This window comes from Artibeus jamaicensis, unplaced genomic scaffold (assembly GCF_021234435.1).
Source record: "Artibeus jamaicensis isolate MK-2021 breed Jamaican fruit bat unplaced genomic scaffold, CSHL_Jam_final contig_923, whole genome shotgun sequence".
Taxonomy (NCBI): Eukaryota; Metazoa; Chordata; class Mammalia; order Chiroptera; family Phyllostomidae; genus Artibeus; species Artibeus jamaicensis.
Window position 1 is genome coordinate 12919947 of NW_026522014.1, and position 17348 is coordinate 12937294.

Consider the following 17348-nt stretch of genomic DNA (forward strand, 5'->3'; position numbering starts at 1 on the left):
TTATGCTTTTTATTCAGCAACCAAGCACTTGCAAGCCTTTATAAGCACACAGTTGTATTTCAGAGGATTTATTCTCATTCTTTTCTAATTATAGAATTAAGAGTCTTTCACAGTATTAAAATTTAATAATGTAGAATCATAAAACTGAGAAAGACCTTAAGTACCTCACACAGTGCCTACAGAACAAATATTTGCTGAATAAATGGATCTGGTTGACCTACTTAGCTAAAGGCAAGTCCACACTGAAGCCCCTGTTACTGGATTTTATCAAGTTCTCCTGAGAATTTCCTCTGCAGCACATTCCACAGGAAAACACAAACCGAACCTCAAGCTCCACTGCACCTACAGACATTTCAAGGAAGAAATATAATATCTCAAATGTTATTTTCTCCTAGAATAGGATAAATTTTACTGGACTACTCTGCTCAGATAGTTTAATCAGTTGAAAATGAAGATTTCAACAATATTTTTTTAAACCATGAAAAATCAGGCTCTGTTAACACCTGGAAGCTGTTCTCATAAAGCTGCAAAGTTTGGCCTGAAGGGACAGTGGCAACTATGGCTCACTGCCATGACCAACTTCATGGAAATTGGGCTTCTCTATTGTGCTGTAGCCCGAATTTAAAGATTTCAATATTTCCATACCCACCCTGGTATTTTAGCAGCACAATACTGAAAGGGCTGGCTCCCGACTGTCTTCACAAAATCAAGTCTCCTGACTACAACCCACAAAGGCTTCCAGTGGTCAAGTGCGGTCTACCAGTCCTGGTCTTATCTCAGGTGCTGAAGGAGCCCCCCGTGGGAGCCACTGGGAACTTCACACAAAATCCTAATCATCTGACCTGTACAAAATATCAGCCTGTTCCTTCCTTTGACTCAGAGTTGACCCTTTTATTAATGAAGCATTAAGACAAAAAATTTTAACGTCAGATTCACACATCTGAACAATCAATCAATGAAAAGCTTCCTAAATGCCTTTTTATTTCTGAATCCTTGATCCAATGAATCACTACGATCATGTCGATTCTTATCTAAATATTTCCCCTGGCTTCCCTACTCCATGCCTATGTTCAGCTTCATTCAAGCAATCAACATTGCTCATTTGGATTAAAATTTATGTATTTATTTCTATTCTATCTTACACAGAATTTGCAGTGCATTCAGAAATATAAGAAAGAACAATTTTCTAAAGTACATAGGAAACAAAACTGAAAGACAAGGAGAAAACAGAAAATCTTATGATCCATAAGTTAATACTTTGAAAGACATACTATGGAGTCTTGAACACTTACTAAAAATGAACTTCAATTGATTTTCCAAGCAATAAGGTAACAATCCAACCTCAATCACAAAATAGTTTCCATAACAAACACATACGGACAAAACAGATTTTTTTCCCTTTGAATTCATCTAGAGCTGGCAGACTGGAGAAGACCAATTTATATTAACTAAACTAATAAAGGACAGAAACATGAATTAGAATGTCAATATTTTAATGTAAAATGACATACATTACTATCATTATAGCACTATGCTCTTTATTAGTGGGACAGCATATTTTTCTCTTATAGAACATGTGTATGGGAGGCCAACTTATAACAAGATTTTTGATGAGCATGGAACCATATCAAGGAACAAGTTACCTCAAGCAAGATCCTTCACCTGGAAGAACTGGAGGAACCTCAGGAGTATAGAGAAGAATGTGCCAGAATCTACTGTCAGAAGAATTTCCCACCCCACCCAGCCCACCACAAAGAATCTGAATAAGCCAAAATTTGCATCTCTAACTTGCTTTTGTTGTGGTTGTCACTTTAATCTATTTAGCTAGTGCAGATTGTCTGACCCTCCTTAATGACGCTTTCTTGCCTTAGATATTTGAAACCAAAAATTAGATTACTGGCAGGAATTTCTACTTCCTAGTTCAGATCTGAAAAGACTTTTTTTCTAATTTTTTAAAATTTATTTATTTTAATTGTTGTTCAAGTACAGTTTTCTGTCTTTTACTCCCATCCCAGCCCACCCACCCAGTGCTCCCCACCTGCCTCCCATTTCCACCCCCCTTAGTTGTGATCCATGTGTCCTTTATACTTGTTCCTGTAAACCCTTCCCTTCCCCCCTGAAATTCCCTCCCCTCTCCCCTCTGGTCACTGTGAAAAGACATTTTTTTAAGTAAAATTTAAACATATGAATCTATCGGCTGTGGTTGGATTTTATAATTTAACTTTCAGAGCTTCACGCCCTTGCCAATCATACCCCTTTCCCATGATTTATTTTCTTAGAGCAACATTTCCTTGAGAAACTCAAGTCATAAATAGTTATGTAAAAGATTAATACCCTTGATCTCGGTTTCTTGTTAGTAAAATTAAAAAAAAATCAAAGTTCTCTTCAAGTTATATAATCTGTGGCTCAATAATTTATATTGCAATTCCTTCTAAAAGGCCAAAATAAACTTTCAAACTCCTAGAAACTTTAATCAACTTCTGAAAAGCCCTTGTTTTTAGTACAACTAAGAATTTGGTTGTTATACTTGATTATTTTAATTGTACCCATAATATACAGATCTGAACTACCAGTTGCATAATCTTAGCATAGAACATATGTGAACATATATAAACAGATACATATACACTTGTTCATGTCTATACATACATATAATGGTTAATTATAATAAAGATATCTCCACACAACTGATTTAGATAGCTAGAGCTTTTAGCCAACATCTCAGATTTGTGAGGTTTCAGAGATTCTTTTGAATCTCATTTAATCTGATCAACAGTTCTCGAAGAAATGGTGTACAAGTAGAACTTGACTAAACTAGAAAAATGTGTCCTTTTCCCATTTTGCCAGCAGAAAAACACAAAGCAAACAAACAAACAAAAATCTGAAGTCCCAGTCAATTCACAAGATAGATTTTTTTTCTATCAAGTTCTTCTCCATCTTCTCAGTCACATGTACACGGTGACTTTCAACCAGTGTGTGGCACACCAGTGCGCTGCAAGACTCTTTAAAGCATGCAGTACCTGACTGTTAAGTCAGGGACCCTGATCTCTTTTCTCTTAGACTGTCAAAGAAAAAATGACAACAGTCAACACAATAGCCATCTAGTGTGAATGAATCAAAAGTATACCTCTTTTTTTATCAGATCAGCAAAAAGTATATTTTTTGGTGTGCCACAGAATTTTAGTAATTAGTTTATGAGTGCTGTGCGATGAGAAAGCCTGAAAATTGCTGCTCTAATTCACGTACTTTTAATTCTTGAAGTGTTCAAAGGTCCTATAACCCATCAACTTGCTTCTTTATAGATGTTCTACCTCAGGGCTCATGTTTCCACTTTCTTGGACCTGTTAAATCTGATTGGTTAATACTACTCTATCACCTTTCTTCCAGAGTTTTATCTTTCATCTGCTCTTCTTGCTGAGGCATTTATTTTTCCCTAATGTGGCTGTATGTTTTTAGTCCCTTTGGGTGAAACTAAATGAAGGAGTGGAAATAAACACATGTGTTAGTAGCATTGTTTAAAAGTTATGATGGCGAAAGAAATTTAAAAAATAAAAGTCACACTGGTTGCGTTTCTTTACATTTCCCTATCTCAACTCAAGAATTTGGGGCCAAACTTTGGGTGCCCTCCTTCTCTATCCTAAGCTCTAAGAAGTTTGTTGGTTCCAAATTCCAAAAAAAAGAAACTGACCCATAAGGATTATTTTTCAAAAAGTATCTTTAATTTCTTAGTCAAGAAAGAACTAAGAAACGAAGATTACTCACAAAAACTGCTCAACCCTCTATTAGTGAGATGGCAAAAGCTTGGGCAAGGAAAAACCTATTGAAAGAAAAGTCAAACTCTGGACATTACACAGTCACAGCTGTTAAAGGGGAAGGGGAGCTCACACTCAGCACCTGGAACATTGATAGTGATGACACCCAATTACATCTTGTCTTATACAGGATGTGACTGAGAACTCTTATTGAGAACTCTGCTACACCTTTAATAAGTAGTAAGCAGGTATAATTTCTCCAAAAAGCAAAAAATAAGAATTTTACAAGACACTCTATGCTTCCATTTCCTTTCCTTATTTGAACTTGAATAATTTATCTTTCAGGATGAAATAACCTGAGCATTTTGGTACCAGGCTGTAGGAAAAGTATCAGCAGTCCAGAGACCCCATCTTTTACCAAAAGAAGAGAATGGCTTTCATTTGCCAAACATCTAAGAAGCACCTATACATACATTCCTGGAATGCAAGGTATCCGAGGATTTCCAGAGACATACCCAAAATATAATATTCCATAATTTCTTCAGGCATTGGAATAGTGACAAAAATGAGCCCTGGTGTATTTTAAAATGGAGGTTTTGATTAGTCCCTATTAAGATTTTTATGGCTGCTGTTAACAATTAAATAAAAATGGAAAACAAGTGTTGCTTTATTTTCCATAAATAGGATCTTTCCGGAATATTCTTTTACTTTAAAAGTTTTTTTAGTATCCACCTATCTCAGGCTGCCTCATAAGTTGAGATGCAAAACTGCAAGTTTAACATAGAAGTTTTCATAGAAAGAAAAGTTAAATGTAAAATGACTCTATTCCTCTATATCTAATTACTAAATAGAAAAAGGCCCTGCTGAAAAAGATCCATCGTGTTCCATAGGATTAACTGTGCAAATGGGCCATGTTGTCACAGTGTCTGTGACACTAGAATATTGTAGGTGCATGATCCGTACATGGCTTCAAGGAACTCACCCTCAACTACCCCGAGAAATGGAAGACTACAGAACAGGAGAGGAAGCGCCTAGAACTGTTTCAAGGTTTCTATGAATTTCAGATGTAAGCACAGGGTGGATTATATAAATCAGAGGTGATTAGGGCTTTTTATAATTCCATTTTCCAAATGACAATATTCAAAAAGTAAAATTAACGATATGCAAAGCAACTTAGGCCCTCTGGCTTCTGGAGCGTGTGAACGCATGGTGGGGAACTCTTTTTTTGTGTGTATAACATGCAGCCATCCTTTAACTAGAACCTATTTCCTTTTCCTTAAAGTAGCCTGCAAAGGATACTAAAAGATGTCATTTATCTTTAATTGCAAACAGTTCACATCAGTCAAGGTTTAAACATACTACCACAGCTCCCCACTAGCTTCAAGAAGTTCAAACACCTCAGCAACAGGAATGTGGGCCTTTGCAACCCCCCTGCTTCTCATGCCTCCAGCCTTACCCCACACTCCCTCCCATTACCTGGGGCTAAAATCAAGACTAATAAAATAGATAAGACTAATAAAATAACATACCCCTCTTTCACCTCTTTAGCTCCAAGCTACAGCTCCTCTAGTCCTCCTTGTTCCATACCTTCTCACTTCTTCATTTCCCCACTTTCCTGGTAAGGCATGTGCTGGCTTCAACATGGCACCCTTAAATCTGTTCCCACCATTAAAAGCCTTCAATTAAATTCTCCTCGGTCCACCTTCAGCACATAGTAAATTAGCAGTGTATCTCATAGGATGTGCTCAGTTACTGGGTGTGAACGAGCGGGTAAAGTGAATGAACAAAGGCCCATGAACCCAGCCATGCAAGTAAAACTCATAAACCATGTGCATGCTGGGGGGGTGGGGGGCTGGACAGGACGTGCGCATGCACAAGAGGGAGAAAGACTATGCCAACGAGAAAGGACGAGGTGAGGAAAAGTGAAAGACCATGAATGAGAGACAGGCAGGGCCAGGGAGCCTCCAAGAACAGTTTCTCCTCATTAGTTCTCCCTGTGGGGCCACAGGGAGAACTACTGCCCCTTCGTCCCATCCCGTGAGCCCGTCCTTAGCCCAGCTTCGACGTGGGGTGGCTTTCCCCACCACGTGGACGGCTTGGGCACCTAAGGGGCTCCGTAGGGCAGCCCCAGCCTCCGGGCCCGTCTGTTAAAGCAGAGCGTCCATCTCTGAAGTACGAGCTGGAATGGAAGCCAAGCTCGAGAGGCTGAGACGGTGGAGACGCCCCCACAGTCTGCCGAGAGAAGGCGCCCGCGCGAGAGCTGCCACATGGGAAGGTGTTGCGGGCCGGCCCGGGCGGGTCGGACGGAGGGCGGGAGGCGGAGCCGGGTTCGAGCCGTGGGGCGCGCTTGGCGCCACATTACCTCTCCAGGGCCTGCAGGGTGTAGCTGATGAGCGGCCTCCCCAGGATGGGGCAGAACTGCTTCGGAGTGGGGACGCCCATCCTCTCCCCGCTCCCCCCTGCCGGCAGCACCGCCGCCACAGCCAGCGCGTGGCGCTGGGGCTCGGCCTCGGCCTCGGCCCCGGCCCCGGCCCCATACAGCAAGCAGGCCGAGACCGCCTGGTCAGCGCCGCACTCGCCGTGCAAGCGAGGCCCCGGCTCTGCGGGCCTGGAGGCTCCAGGAGGCCCGGGCTCCATGGCGGCTGGCGGCGCGGCGCGCCCCGCTCTCTTCGGACCAAAGCGCCAGCGGCTGCTCGGGCACCCAGACGGGATCGCAGGGTAGAAGGCGGGCACCGGCAGGGGTGCAGAACGCACAGATAGCGCCCACCCGATCGGAGCGCCCGGGCAGTTGAGGGTCCCCAGGGAACGATCCCGCTGCCGATCTTCCTTCTCCCGGACTCAGCGGCCTCTGCACTGAGCCCAGCGCCCCCGGCCGGCCTGAGTTTCCAGGCTCTTTGCTTCTCCTGTGGCAGGCCCAGCAGGTGCAAGTGTCAGCCTTCCTATACCCAAAGGGTCCCGCTAAACGTAGAAGCTATGAGAAGGCTTAGGTCTGTCTGGGCTTCCTCCCATCCCTCATCCCTTGAAGATTTGAAAGAATTTGGAATAAAGTCACAGGATGGAATGGAAAATGTGCGCCTCGATTATCTGACTTTCATTAAAAGGCAGGTAGATGGACAAATGCTTTTAGGACGCATCAGTAACCCAGTCTGGACATTGAAGCCACCTAGGGTGTTCCAAAACCGCTGCCGTTTATGACCTACCCTCAGACTGGAGTTTAATTGGTCTGGTGTGTAGCCCAGGGTTTGAGATGCCTTTAAAGGCCCCCAGATTCCAATGAGCAGGAATGTTTTGGAACCACAGCCAAAGCAGTCATAGGAATAACTGGTGAACACTCGACGCACATTATCTCATTTAATCTCCAGGAGAACCCAACTATTACTGTATCCCTTTTACAAAGGTGGAAACAAGGGGGAATATTAAAGTAACTTGTGTAAGATTGCACACCTAAGGGCAGAGATGCCGTCAAGCCCTGGCACAGAAGTATAGAGTTGAAAAATACTCAGCCTGAATTGTATCCTACCCTTTTTTAGCACTGTCCTTGCTGCCTGTGTTTAGCATGAAAATGCAGTGAAGTACGTGGAGTGTCAGAGCATATTTCTTTTTATGTTCTGACTTGAGAGAGAGAGAGAGAGAGGACCATGGATTTGTTGCTATGTGCTCTGACCCAGGATGGAACTGCAGCTTGGTGTATCAGGACAGTGCTCTAACCAACTGAGCCACTCAGCCAGGACCCGTGTCAGGGCACATTATGTTAGTTCCCAGGAATGTAAACTCCATGAGTTCAAGGGCCTTACTTTTTTTTACTCTGGTTGTATACCCAGCTCCTGGAATATAACAGAGGCTTAATAAATATGTATTGAATGAACTATGATTAAATAAATTAATGCGAATTTGAATTAAATATTTACTAATTAATATTTATCAATATTCACCCACCAGTAGTTGATATAAAGCTTATAAAAAGGGAATCTTTTAAGCACTGAGAATATTATCAAGTTATAATATTCCAATTCAGGCACCCTGGCTGGTGTAGCTCAGTGTATTAAGTGTGGGCCTGTGAACCAAACAACCCCAGTTCTATTCCCAGTCAGGGCACATGCCTGGGTTGCAGGCCAGTTCCCATCAGGGGACACACGAGAGGCAACCACACATTGATATTTTTCTTCCTTTTTCCTCCCCTTCCCCTCTAAAGATAAATAAAATCTTTAAAAAATATTCCAATTTGGTAACTTTACCCATTTTTCTCAGTTAAGATTGAAGCATACAAAATTAAAATATAAATGTTCTGCTCTTATTATTATTCCAAGTACTCTCAGTTTCACTTGTGATACTGTTATTGTTATTATTAGCATTTAGCTTCATTCTAGTAGAAGATTGTTAGATCACTGACTCAACTCAAAGGTGGGCATCATAATATACCTGACCTTTTAGCACCACTACCACACCTGTGTCCGGCCTGTTCTATGCATTCATTTACCTTCTGTTGACTAGCCAGGTGAATAAATGAAGGAGTGAGTCTACTAGAGAGGAGGAAAGGCAAATGAATTGTTTCTACTAATACTGATCTTTATAGCTCTCTTTTTAACGTGACAGTAGAGTTAAAGCTAGTGTTCATTTTCTCAATCTTGAGAGGGGGAAAAAAGCACAGTAATAAAGGTCTTATTATGTTAATTGATGTATAATCATTATATATCACTAATCCTTGACTACTTTTAGTCAGACTTATTTATTTTATTGATTTATTTCTCTTCTTAGAACAAATATGTCAATTTTGCTGTGTTCATTATGAACCCTTAGAGCTTATATAATGGTATTAACAATGTTTAACAGACGTGTAGAAAAGAAGAACAGACTCTTCATTTGTATATCACAGTATGAGAAGCAGTTTCTTTTCTGTCTTTTTATATAGATACAAATAATTCGTTTCTTATTATGAATACTTCGGTGAAAGATGTAATTTCCATATTACTTTGTACCAAGTTGTAGCAGCCACATTATGAGAATATCTTCTCTGCAACAGGCATGTGAAAGTACACACTGTGAGAAAGACATCTTGAAGGTTGGGCCCTGCCCAACCTGAAGCTGTGGCAACAGAGAGATCCTAGAACCACTAACATGAGCCAGCCAAAAAGGTAAGAATTCCCAGATTTCTACTTCTAGAGTTTGGTGGCAGCAGAGTGGTAAGAGCCTTTTTTTCCCTCCTTTTACTAAATGCAGATTAGCAGAATAAAATATTTGTGAAACTAATTTCTTAGGCTTAGTGACTATTGGTTACTTGGTGTGAGTACTCATGGATTTTGTTAATTGTTTTTTCTCTGTGTGTCTGGTGTGTCTCCTTTAATTGTGTATCATGTGCTGAGAGTTTGGCCTTTATGACCAGTGAGAACATTTTTCTCTCTGGCCTCCACCGTCCAGAGGGTGCTCTTGCCGGAGTGCATTGTGCTCTCTGTCCAGCCATTTCCTTCTCAATAGACTAGAAGGGAGCTTTCTACATCGATCATTTTCCTCCCAGAGGCAGTAAAAACAGGGCTGCTCATTCTTGTTTTCCACCAGTCAGAGGATGGATATCTCACACACCCAACAGAGAGGATGAACTCTGGGAGGACCTGTAGAAGTTTGTTTGTAAATGGCTTACCTCCTAAGCCCAGTGAAAGATGAAAATAAAATTTGACACTTGCTCTTCCCAAATCCAGACCAATTGGTAACTGAACCTTTCTCTCCCAGGGGTAGGTATTGCCCAGGTCCTGAGGGTTTGGCTTGGCCTTCTGCCTGCCTGGGACATGTAGGTTGTCCATTCTCTTGGCTATCAGAGAGAATGACTCTGGAAGTTAATAACCTTTGCACCCTTTGAGGCCATTTGAGTCCATGGCATAGTTTAATGCTGCCAGAAATATTTACAGTTGTCCCAGGTGAAACCTGGCAAAATATTTCAAAAGATGTAAAAACTCCATGATGAAAAATTTGGACAAATTAGAAGCTGATGGGGTAGTGAGCTGTTTCCCCTCAGCTAAAATAAAACTGTGGGCCCAGAGGGAAAGAAGAAATTAGAGATGATGTAGATGGACAGGTAGCTCAACCTGTGATGTTACTTAAGTTACAATGGGTTGTTTGGGAAATTAGGAGCAATCTTTTTTATCTTACACATCTCTGCAAAACCAGCAATGCAGTCTAAAAGCAGTTCAGAGCCCAATTATTTTCATCACCTCGAGTTCCTAAGGCTGGAGGAAAGAGAAGGAAATGAGGAATTTTTTGAAAGCAGAACAAACCACTGTTCTGGTTAGAAGGTTCCCTTGTTAAGGAAAAATAAAATCTTAATTGTCTTCATAAATATTAATAAGAAAAAAGCTTACACCATTCCTGAGCAGATGAACTTATTACTTATCGCATGGCTAAAATTTTTAAGCAAAGGCTAGGAGGCCTCTGTTTGCATCTGTCTGTATGTTCATGTGTATTATATGCTATTTTCCACCTTCAAATGATATTGCTAATTTGTAAAATCTTTATTTAATCGGCTCAAACAAACATTTATATTTAAAAATTCTCAAAAATGTAGTAGGAATAAACTAAATGCTTTTCTAGTGCCTGTAATCTAAGGGAAATATTTGGTATTAAGCTAATTAAGTATGTTGATTTAATTTAAACAGGCATGTCTTTAGAGTTTTTATTATTAAGTATAGCATTTTTATTCTACCTGGACTTATTCATCAAATGAGTTTGTGTTATCTCCACTGCAAAATTTGTCAGCAAGACAAATAACTCAGTATGATGGAATTTCCACAAGTAATCTAAACATAATTGCTAAGAACAAGTAAATTAAATAGATGTAAACAGAATAAAAGTTTTTAGGTGAACTTTAACAATAATTATATTTTATGTGTACTTAAAAATGGCTTCCTAAGACTCTTTGGTAACTTACAAGGTTTTGCTACCTTAAATTAAATTATGAAAATTTATTGAATATTCATATCATTTCCAACTAAGGTAAAATAATGGAAACATTAATTACTTAACATAGGTTTATCAACTTTTGGCTATTAAAGTAAAACTAAAGATACATGTTAGTAAACAAGACCTTTGCCTCATTGAAGGACTGTACTATGAAAAAGCATATATTTCCAGAAATTATAGAATATATTAATAAATTTATCATTCTAAAGAATACTGGTATAACAGCTCACAATTCCTTACTTCTTAATTTTCACAAAATATTAAGGTATCCAAGAGTTAAAAATTCCAATTACTGTTGAAGGAAATAATATATGTTTTGAGTAATAGGAGGTATAAAGTATGGAAATACATTTCTGAGAAAATTAAAAGAAAGTGGTTTGTCCTAAAATAAGTTGGTTGTTTCAGAATGGGTAAGAGAACAAAAGATAAACTGAAAGGAATAAGGAAAGTTGTAGAAGATTCATGAAAAGAAATCTTGAGAAAGAAACTTTATGTATGATCAAAATGGATAAGATTGAATACATTTGTTAGAAGGGATTGTTAAAATAACCTTTAACATCAATAGTGTATTAAACCTTAATATTTTTCACCTTCTAAAAAGACAAAGTTTACTTATATGATTGATCAGCTTCTGATAACTGAAAACTTTTCTGCCAAGAAGGCAAAGAATCTGTTTTATCATAACAGTTTTCTAAGTTTTAAGTCATCTTAATCAGGTCTTTGATTACTTAAGAAACCAGGATTTTCTCCTTAGTGAAAGCTAACCTTCTGTATTGAAAATGCCCCAGCTGACTTAGATGCAAAGGTAGCAGCCACAAAAACCTGTGGATACGTTCCCTGACGTTACTAAGGGACAGCTGATTGAGGTAAGCTCTGGAGATGGAGAAAATATTCTTGTGTCATCCAGGAAGGCCCAGTGTAACCACAGGGGTCCTTATTAGAGGGACATCAGAATTAGAGAAGGAAATGTGAGGATGGAGACAGGAGGAGGAGAGATACGGGACTGTGAGCCAAGGAATTCAGGAAGCTTCTAGAAGCTGGATACAGCAAGGAATCATATTTTTCCTCTTTGAGATTACAGAATAACATAGTCCTTCTAACCCATTTCAGACTTCTGACATCTATAACACTGAGGTAATAAAATTGTACTTTTTTAAGCCACTAAATTTACACTAATTTGTTTAAAAAAAAACTAATACCACTTCATGCGCAGCAAGAGCTTCAAATATACTATTACACATACACACATGCACACACACATGCAAAGTCTGTCCATAAAAAGTCCAGCCATTGTTAATATAACAAGAACAGTTTGTATGACATGAACGTGACCTGCCAACCAAAGAGATTGGACTGGAATGTGCATGCATGAACAATGACAACTTCACTGTTCTAATCAGTGGGGAGGGTGGATGCCATTGGTTGAACATGTGTACTATGTGGTCATCACACTCGAAATGACCAAACAAGTAGAGCAATGAATCTGCATCAAATTTTGCATTAAGCTTGAACATTGTTCCATGGAAACTATTCTGATGATTCAGGAGGCCACAGCTATGGGCAACTGGTGATTGGCAGCCTCATCGCAACAATGCGCCTGCTCATGCATCACATCTTATGCAGAGTTTTTGATGAAACATCAAATCACTCAAGTGACCCAGCTCCCCTACAGCCCAGATTTGGCACCCTGCAGTTTCTGGCTTTTCCCAAAACTAAAATCACCTTTGAAAGGGAAGAGATTTCAGACCATCGATGAGATTCAGGAAAATACAACAGGGCAGCTGATAGTGATTGGGAGAACTGTGTGAGGTCCCAAGGTGCCTACTTTGAAGGGGACTGAGTCATTATTGTCCCATGTACAATGTTGCTTGTATCTTCTTCAATAAATGCCATTTTTCATAGTACATGACTGCACCTTCTGAACAGACCATAAATGTAAATGTATATAATCTCCAAATGAAGTTATATATTGTTATGAATACAATGATGTGATTAAAGAAAGAAAACACTGTTCATTCCATCTTATTTGTGTCCATAACTAGATCTTCAGTGCACTATGATTTTTTAACTAAACCCTTTGATTATCATGTGAATAAAATAATGTATTCTTTTGTACTGCCATGTTTAAAGCATAGTCTTGTTAAATGTATACACAGTTTTATAACCTCACTTTGGCACGTCTTTCCTTTTTAAAGCACATAGAAGTGCCCATTAAAAGGAAGGGGCTGTCCATCTTTATAGCTGAAAAGCCTAAAATTACCTTTTTTTGTTTGTCTATTTTCACAAGTCGGTATACCTTGCAACATTTCTCCTGAAGAATTTTTTAGTATCAGGGAGTTTTAGATCAAGTTGGGCTCATTTTTCTAGTGTTAGTTCAGTTGTAATTAGTACTGTCGGTCATCTCCAGTCTCCCCAACCACACTTACAGTTTTAATAGCATTTCTGGAGGTTAGTTAGGGGGCTGCTCACAGATGTTAATGAACAGCTTAATGATCTACCCTTTAACCCTCTTGGAATTTGAGCCAAATAAAATCAATTATTGTTCTACCCTGGGCCAGCCCAGAATTTCTTCCAGCCTATGAATTCTAATTTCTGCTTTGCATTCTGTACTTTATGTAGATGGTACAGGCTTTTAACTTCTGACCTTTAAGTCATTTTTATACATAAGAAAGGTGACACTCCAAGTTGAGGTCTTTCTTTTGATAATTCAAACTAAATAGCACATGACAACAAGATTATTATCTCTCATTTTTTCAATATACATTTTGCAGTTAATTGTCAACTATCTCAGCTGTCCACTTCATTTTCCCTATACAGCTAAAAAGAAACAATGGTGAATATTTAGCCTTAGGACTGATTGGTAAATGTTACATCATTAATGCTACAAAAGTTGAACTCTTCGTAAGAACCACTTGGGTACAATTGTTTCTATATAGTATTTCTCATATGTTTTTATAATATAAACACTTACGTATTATATACCATAAAATAATCTTAGAAAACATATTATTAGCACCTTCCAAGAGGAATTGTGATTTGGTATATCTGAGGTAGGCCCGGAAATCTTCATTTTTAATAGGCTTTCTTATGTTACTCTAATATAGGTATGGACCAGACTTAAGTAAGCCTAGAATTTAAAAATAATTACAACCCAATCATCTTTATATTCAGCGCATTTAATTTCAAGACCTAAAGCAAAATGCATGTAATATGTTAAGTGTGCCATAAAAAATTGCCTAAGAAATCCATTAAAACCAATTGATCCCTTAATCCAATTAAAATTGCAAAGAAATCAATTTCTTTGTTAATTTATAAGGAGAGGAACACAAAGAGAAAATGTTTTAAGTGCCAGAACAACAACAAAAAGCAGGGAGAGAAACAGAGTACTGAATTATCTCCTGGTATTTCTGCAGGCCTGTCTTTTAAAAAACACATCACCTCTGAGAGCCACCACAGCTTCAGAGAATTGAAATTGTTGCCTCGAACTCCACTCTGAGCATGGAGCTCAGGGGTGAAATCCTGTTGAGGAAGGCCACATAACTCCAGAAACTAAAAGAGGGGAATGGCCAGTGCATAAGGGATGTCGGAGAGGTGAATTGATGATACATATGTTTGGATAACAAATGGCTAGTCCAGAATGATGGTGGCCAGTTTTCATAATCTGTGGAGGGGAGGAACATATAGTCATCGAAGAAAAAGAGCAAATAGAAAAGGAAGATTTGCCATTTCTGCAAGGGAAGATATTGGTAGCAGCTATGCCTATACCTTGAACTGCAACTCATTACCAAAACAAGATTTCAAGAAGAAGAAAAAGACTATGCTTTAGAAGACAATGTCCTCAGAGAATTCCAACACATACCTGTTTTCTGAAGAATGTGGACATTTGAATATGGCATTATGACCACCACCACCCTGCCAAGCACAGAGTAAATATAGGAGGTGAGCTGTCCACTGTAGTCTGAATGTGGGTCACCATTGCCTTATAATGTCTTACTCAAGACAGTACCAAGCCTTGATTATAAGCATATCAGAAGGGCCCATTGTGGGGTATGGATACAGAGGGATGATGAAGGTGGTATGGATGATGGGAGAGAGAAGATGGAGACCCTGATGGTATGGTCTCTGCGGCGATGGCAAAAGGGTCTGAGGATATAAACAAGCTTTTAACTTTTTTTAAGTACTCTGTGCTCATGCTTACTGGGCTAGCCAAAATGTAAAAAGAAGGAGGAGGATAAGGAAGAGCAGGAGGAGGGGGAGAAGGAGAAGAAACCCAGTTTGGGCAGACGCTGCATAATCTAGTTAGGAGAAAAACAAACTAAACTGGTCTGGACCGGAAGTGGTGAGAAAGAATGTTTTATGTGGAAGTAAATTGTGGCCGATTGGGGAGAGGGAGAAAGGAGGTCACTGTGTTGTTTATGCTATCTGTGAACAGAAATCAGTTAAATAGGAGTCAAGTACTTCCATTTGTGACCATGGCTACCACTAATTGGCATAAGGTATGAGTGAAAGAATAAAGGAATAAATGCATAAATAAATGTTAAACATGCCAATCAGTATAAACCTAAATACATGAAAACCAATGTATACTTCATCTTCAGAAAAATTAGAATACTTAAAACTTTCCTCCATCAAACAAAGTTGCTTTTTTATTTTTATTGACTTTATTGGGGTGACATTGGTTAATACAGTTTTATAGGTTTCAAGTGCGCAATTCTACAATACATCATCTGTATATTATATTGTATGTTTACCACCCTAAGTCAAGTCTCCTTTTATCACTATTTATTCCCCCTTTACCCTATTCTCCTCCCGACCCCACTTTCCCTCTGGTAATCACTATACTGCCATCTGTGTCTATGAGTGTGTTTTGCTTTGTTTTGTTTTGTTTCATTTTGTTTTTGCTTAATCCATTCACCTTTTTCACCCAGCCTTCCAACCCCTTCCCCTCTGACAGCTGTCAGTCTTTTCTCTGTATCCATAAGTCTGGTTCTACTTTATTAGTTTATTCTGTTCATTAGATTCCACATATAAGTGAGATCATATGGTATTTGTCTTTCTATGACTGGCTTATTTCACAGTACTATCCAGGTCTATCTATACTTTTACAAAAGGTAAGATTTCCTTCTTTTAATGGCTAATTAGAATTCCATTGTATAAATGTACCACAGCTTTTTTTATCTACTTATCTACTGATGGGCACTTACGCTGCTTCCAAATCTTGGCTATTTTTAACAGTGCTGTGATGAACATAGGGGGTGCATATATTTTTTTGAATTAGTGTTTTGGGATTCTTCAGATATATTCCCAGAAGTAGAATCACTGGCTCATAAGGTAGTTCTATTTTTTTTTTATTTTTGGAGGGAACTCCAAAAAAACCTCCACAGTGGCTGCACCAATCTGCATTCCCATCAACACTGTGCAAGGATTCCCTTTTCTCCACCTCCTCACCAACACTCATTTCATTTACTGACGACCGTCATTCTGACAGATGCGAGGTGATATTGCAGTTTTATTTGCATTTCTCTGATGATTACTGACATTGAGCATCATTTTATATGTTTATCAACCATCTGTATGTCCTCATCTCACCTTTAACAGGAACCTAATTAACAAAACAAACAAGCAAAATATAACCAAAGACAGTGAAATTGAGAATAGACTGACAGTGACCAGAGGGGAGAGGGGAGGGAATTTCACTGGGAAAAGGGGAAGGGTTTGCAGGAACTAGTATAAGAGACACATGACAATAACAAAGGGGGGTGGAAATGGGAGGGAGATGGGGAGGGCTGGGAGGGTGGGCTGGGATGGGGGTAAAAGGTGGTAAACTATACTTGAACAACAATTAACATTTAAAAAAAAAGAAATGTTCATTCAGGTCCTTTGCCCATTTTTAATGGGATTGTTTGTTTGTTTTTGGTATTGAGTTGTATAAATTTTTTATAAATTTTGTATATAAACCCCTTATCAGATGTATCATTGATGAATATGTTGTTCCATTCAGTGGATTGTCTTTTTCATTTTCTTGATGGAAAAAAGTTGTTTTGATGTTGAGTTTGCACTGACCGTCCTCACCCCAACTTCGTATTTCTTCTACCTCTTCTATTATTTAGTCCTTGAAAGAACTCAAAACCTTGACAGATGTTTTAAAAATACTTCCCTTTTTATAAAATCTTTTCTTACCAATTATTCTCTTTTAACTATATAAAAACCTATCATTAGTAACTGAGGTAGTACAGTAACAAAAATATGCACAAAATTAACCAATACTGAGCCTGGGTAAATGTTTAGATTTCATTATGTTTATTTCTGCCTTTCTGGCCCTTTTTCTTTCTTGCCACTATCCTTGAATTGGGTGTCTTAGTATCAGCTCTGCTTCTAAGAATTCATTTATGTTATAGTCTTAACTCTAACAGTCCTCGTAACTAGGACAAGCTCCTCTCTTCTGTGAGAAGAACGCATCTTGAGTTTGTCTCGTTGCCTAGAACCGCCTTACCTTTCATGGGTGTGCCCACCTCCTGGCACCCTTCTTCCTGAACTTGACTCCCCTTGACCCCCGTCTTATGATTGGCTCTTGCTTGGATGGAATTCCACCTCTGTTTGGGATGGGTGGAGCAGAACCCCTGTTTGACTGTCTAAGTCTGAGTTACC

General features: G+C 39.0%; 2 protein-coding genes across 2 annotated transcripts in view; one reads left to right on the plus strand and one right to left on the minus strand.

Annotated features, from left to right (window-relative positions):
* CRPPA (CDP-L-ribitol pyrophosphorylase A) overlaps positions 1 to 6613 on the minus strand; it is a 206593-nt gene extending 199980 nt beyond the window's left edge. The window contains exon 1 of the mRNA XM_037163912.2: positions 6115 to 6613. Coding sequence (XP_037019807.2) covers positions 6115 to 6389 — 275 coding nt within the window. The 5' untranslated portion in view covers positions 6390 to 6613. The remainder of the gene's footprint in view (positions 1 to 6114) is intronic.
* A 2253-nt stretch (positions 6614 to 8866) lies between these two features.
* The window catches only part of LRRC72 (leucine rich repeat containing 72), a gene marked incomplete at its 5' end in the record, with an annotated part of 121660 nt that continues 113178 nt past the window's right edge, over positions 8867 to 17348 (plus strand). Inside the window, one exon of the mRNA XM_053655081.1 lies at positions 8867 to 8932. Coding sequence (XP_053511056.1) covers positions 8867 to 8932 — 66 coding nt within the window. The remainder of the gene's footprint in view (positions 8933 to 17348) is intronic.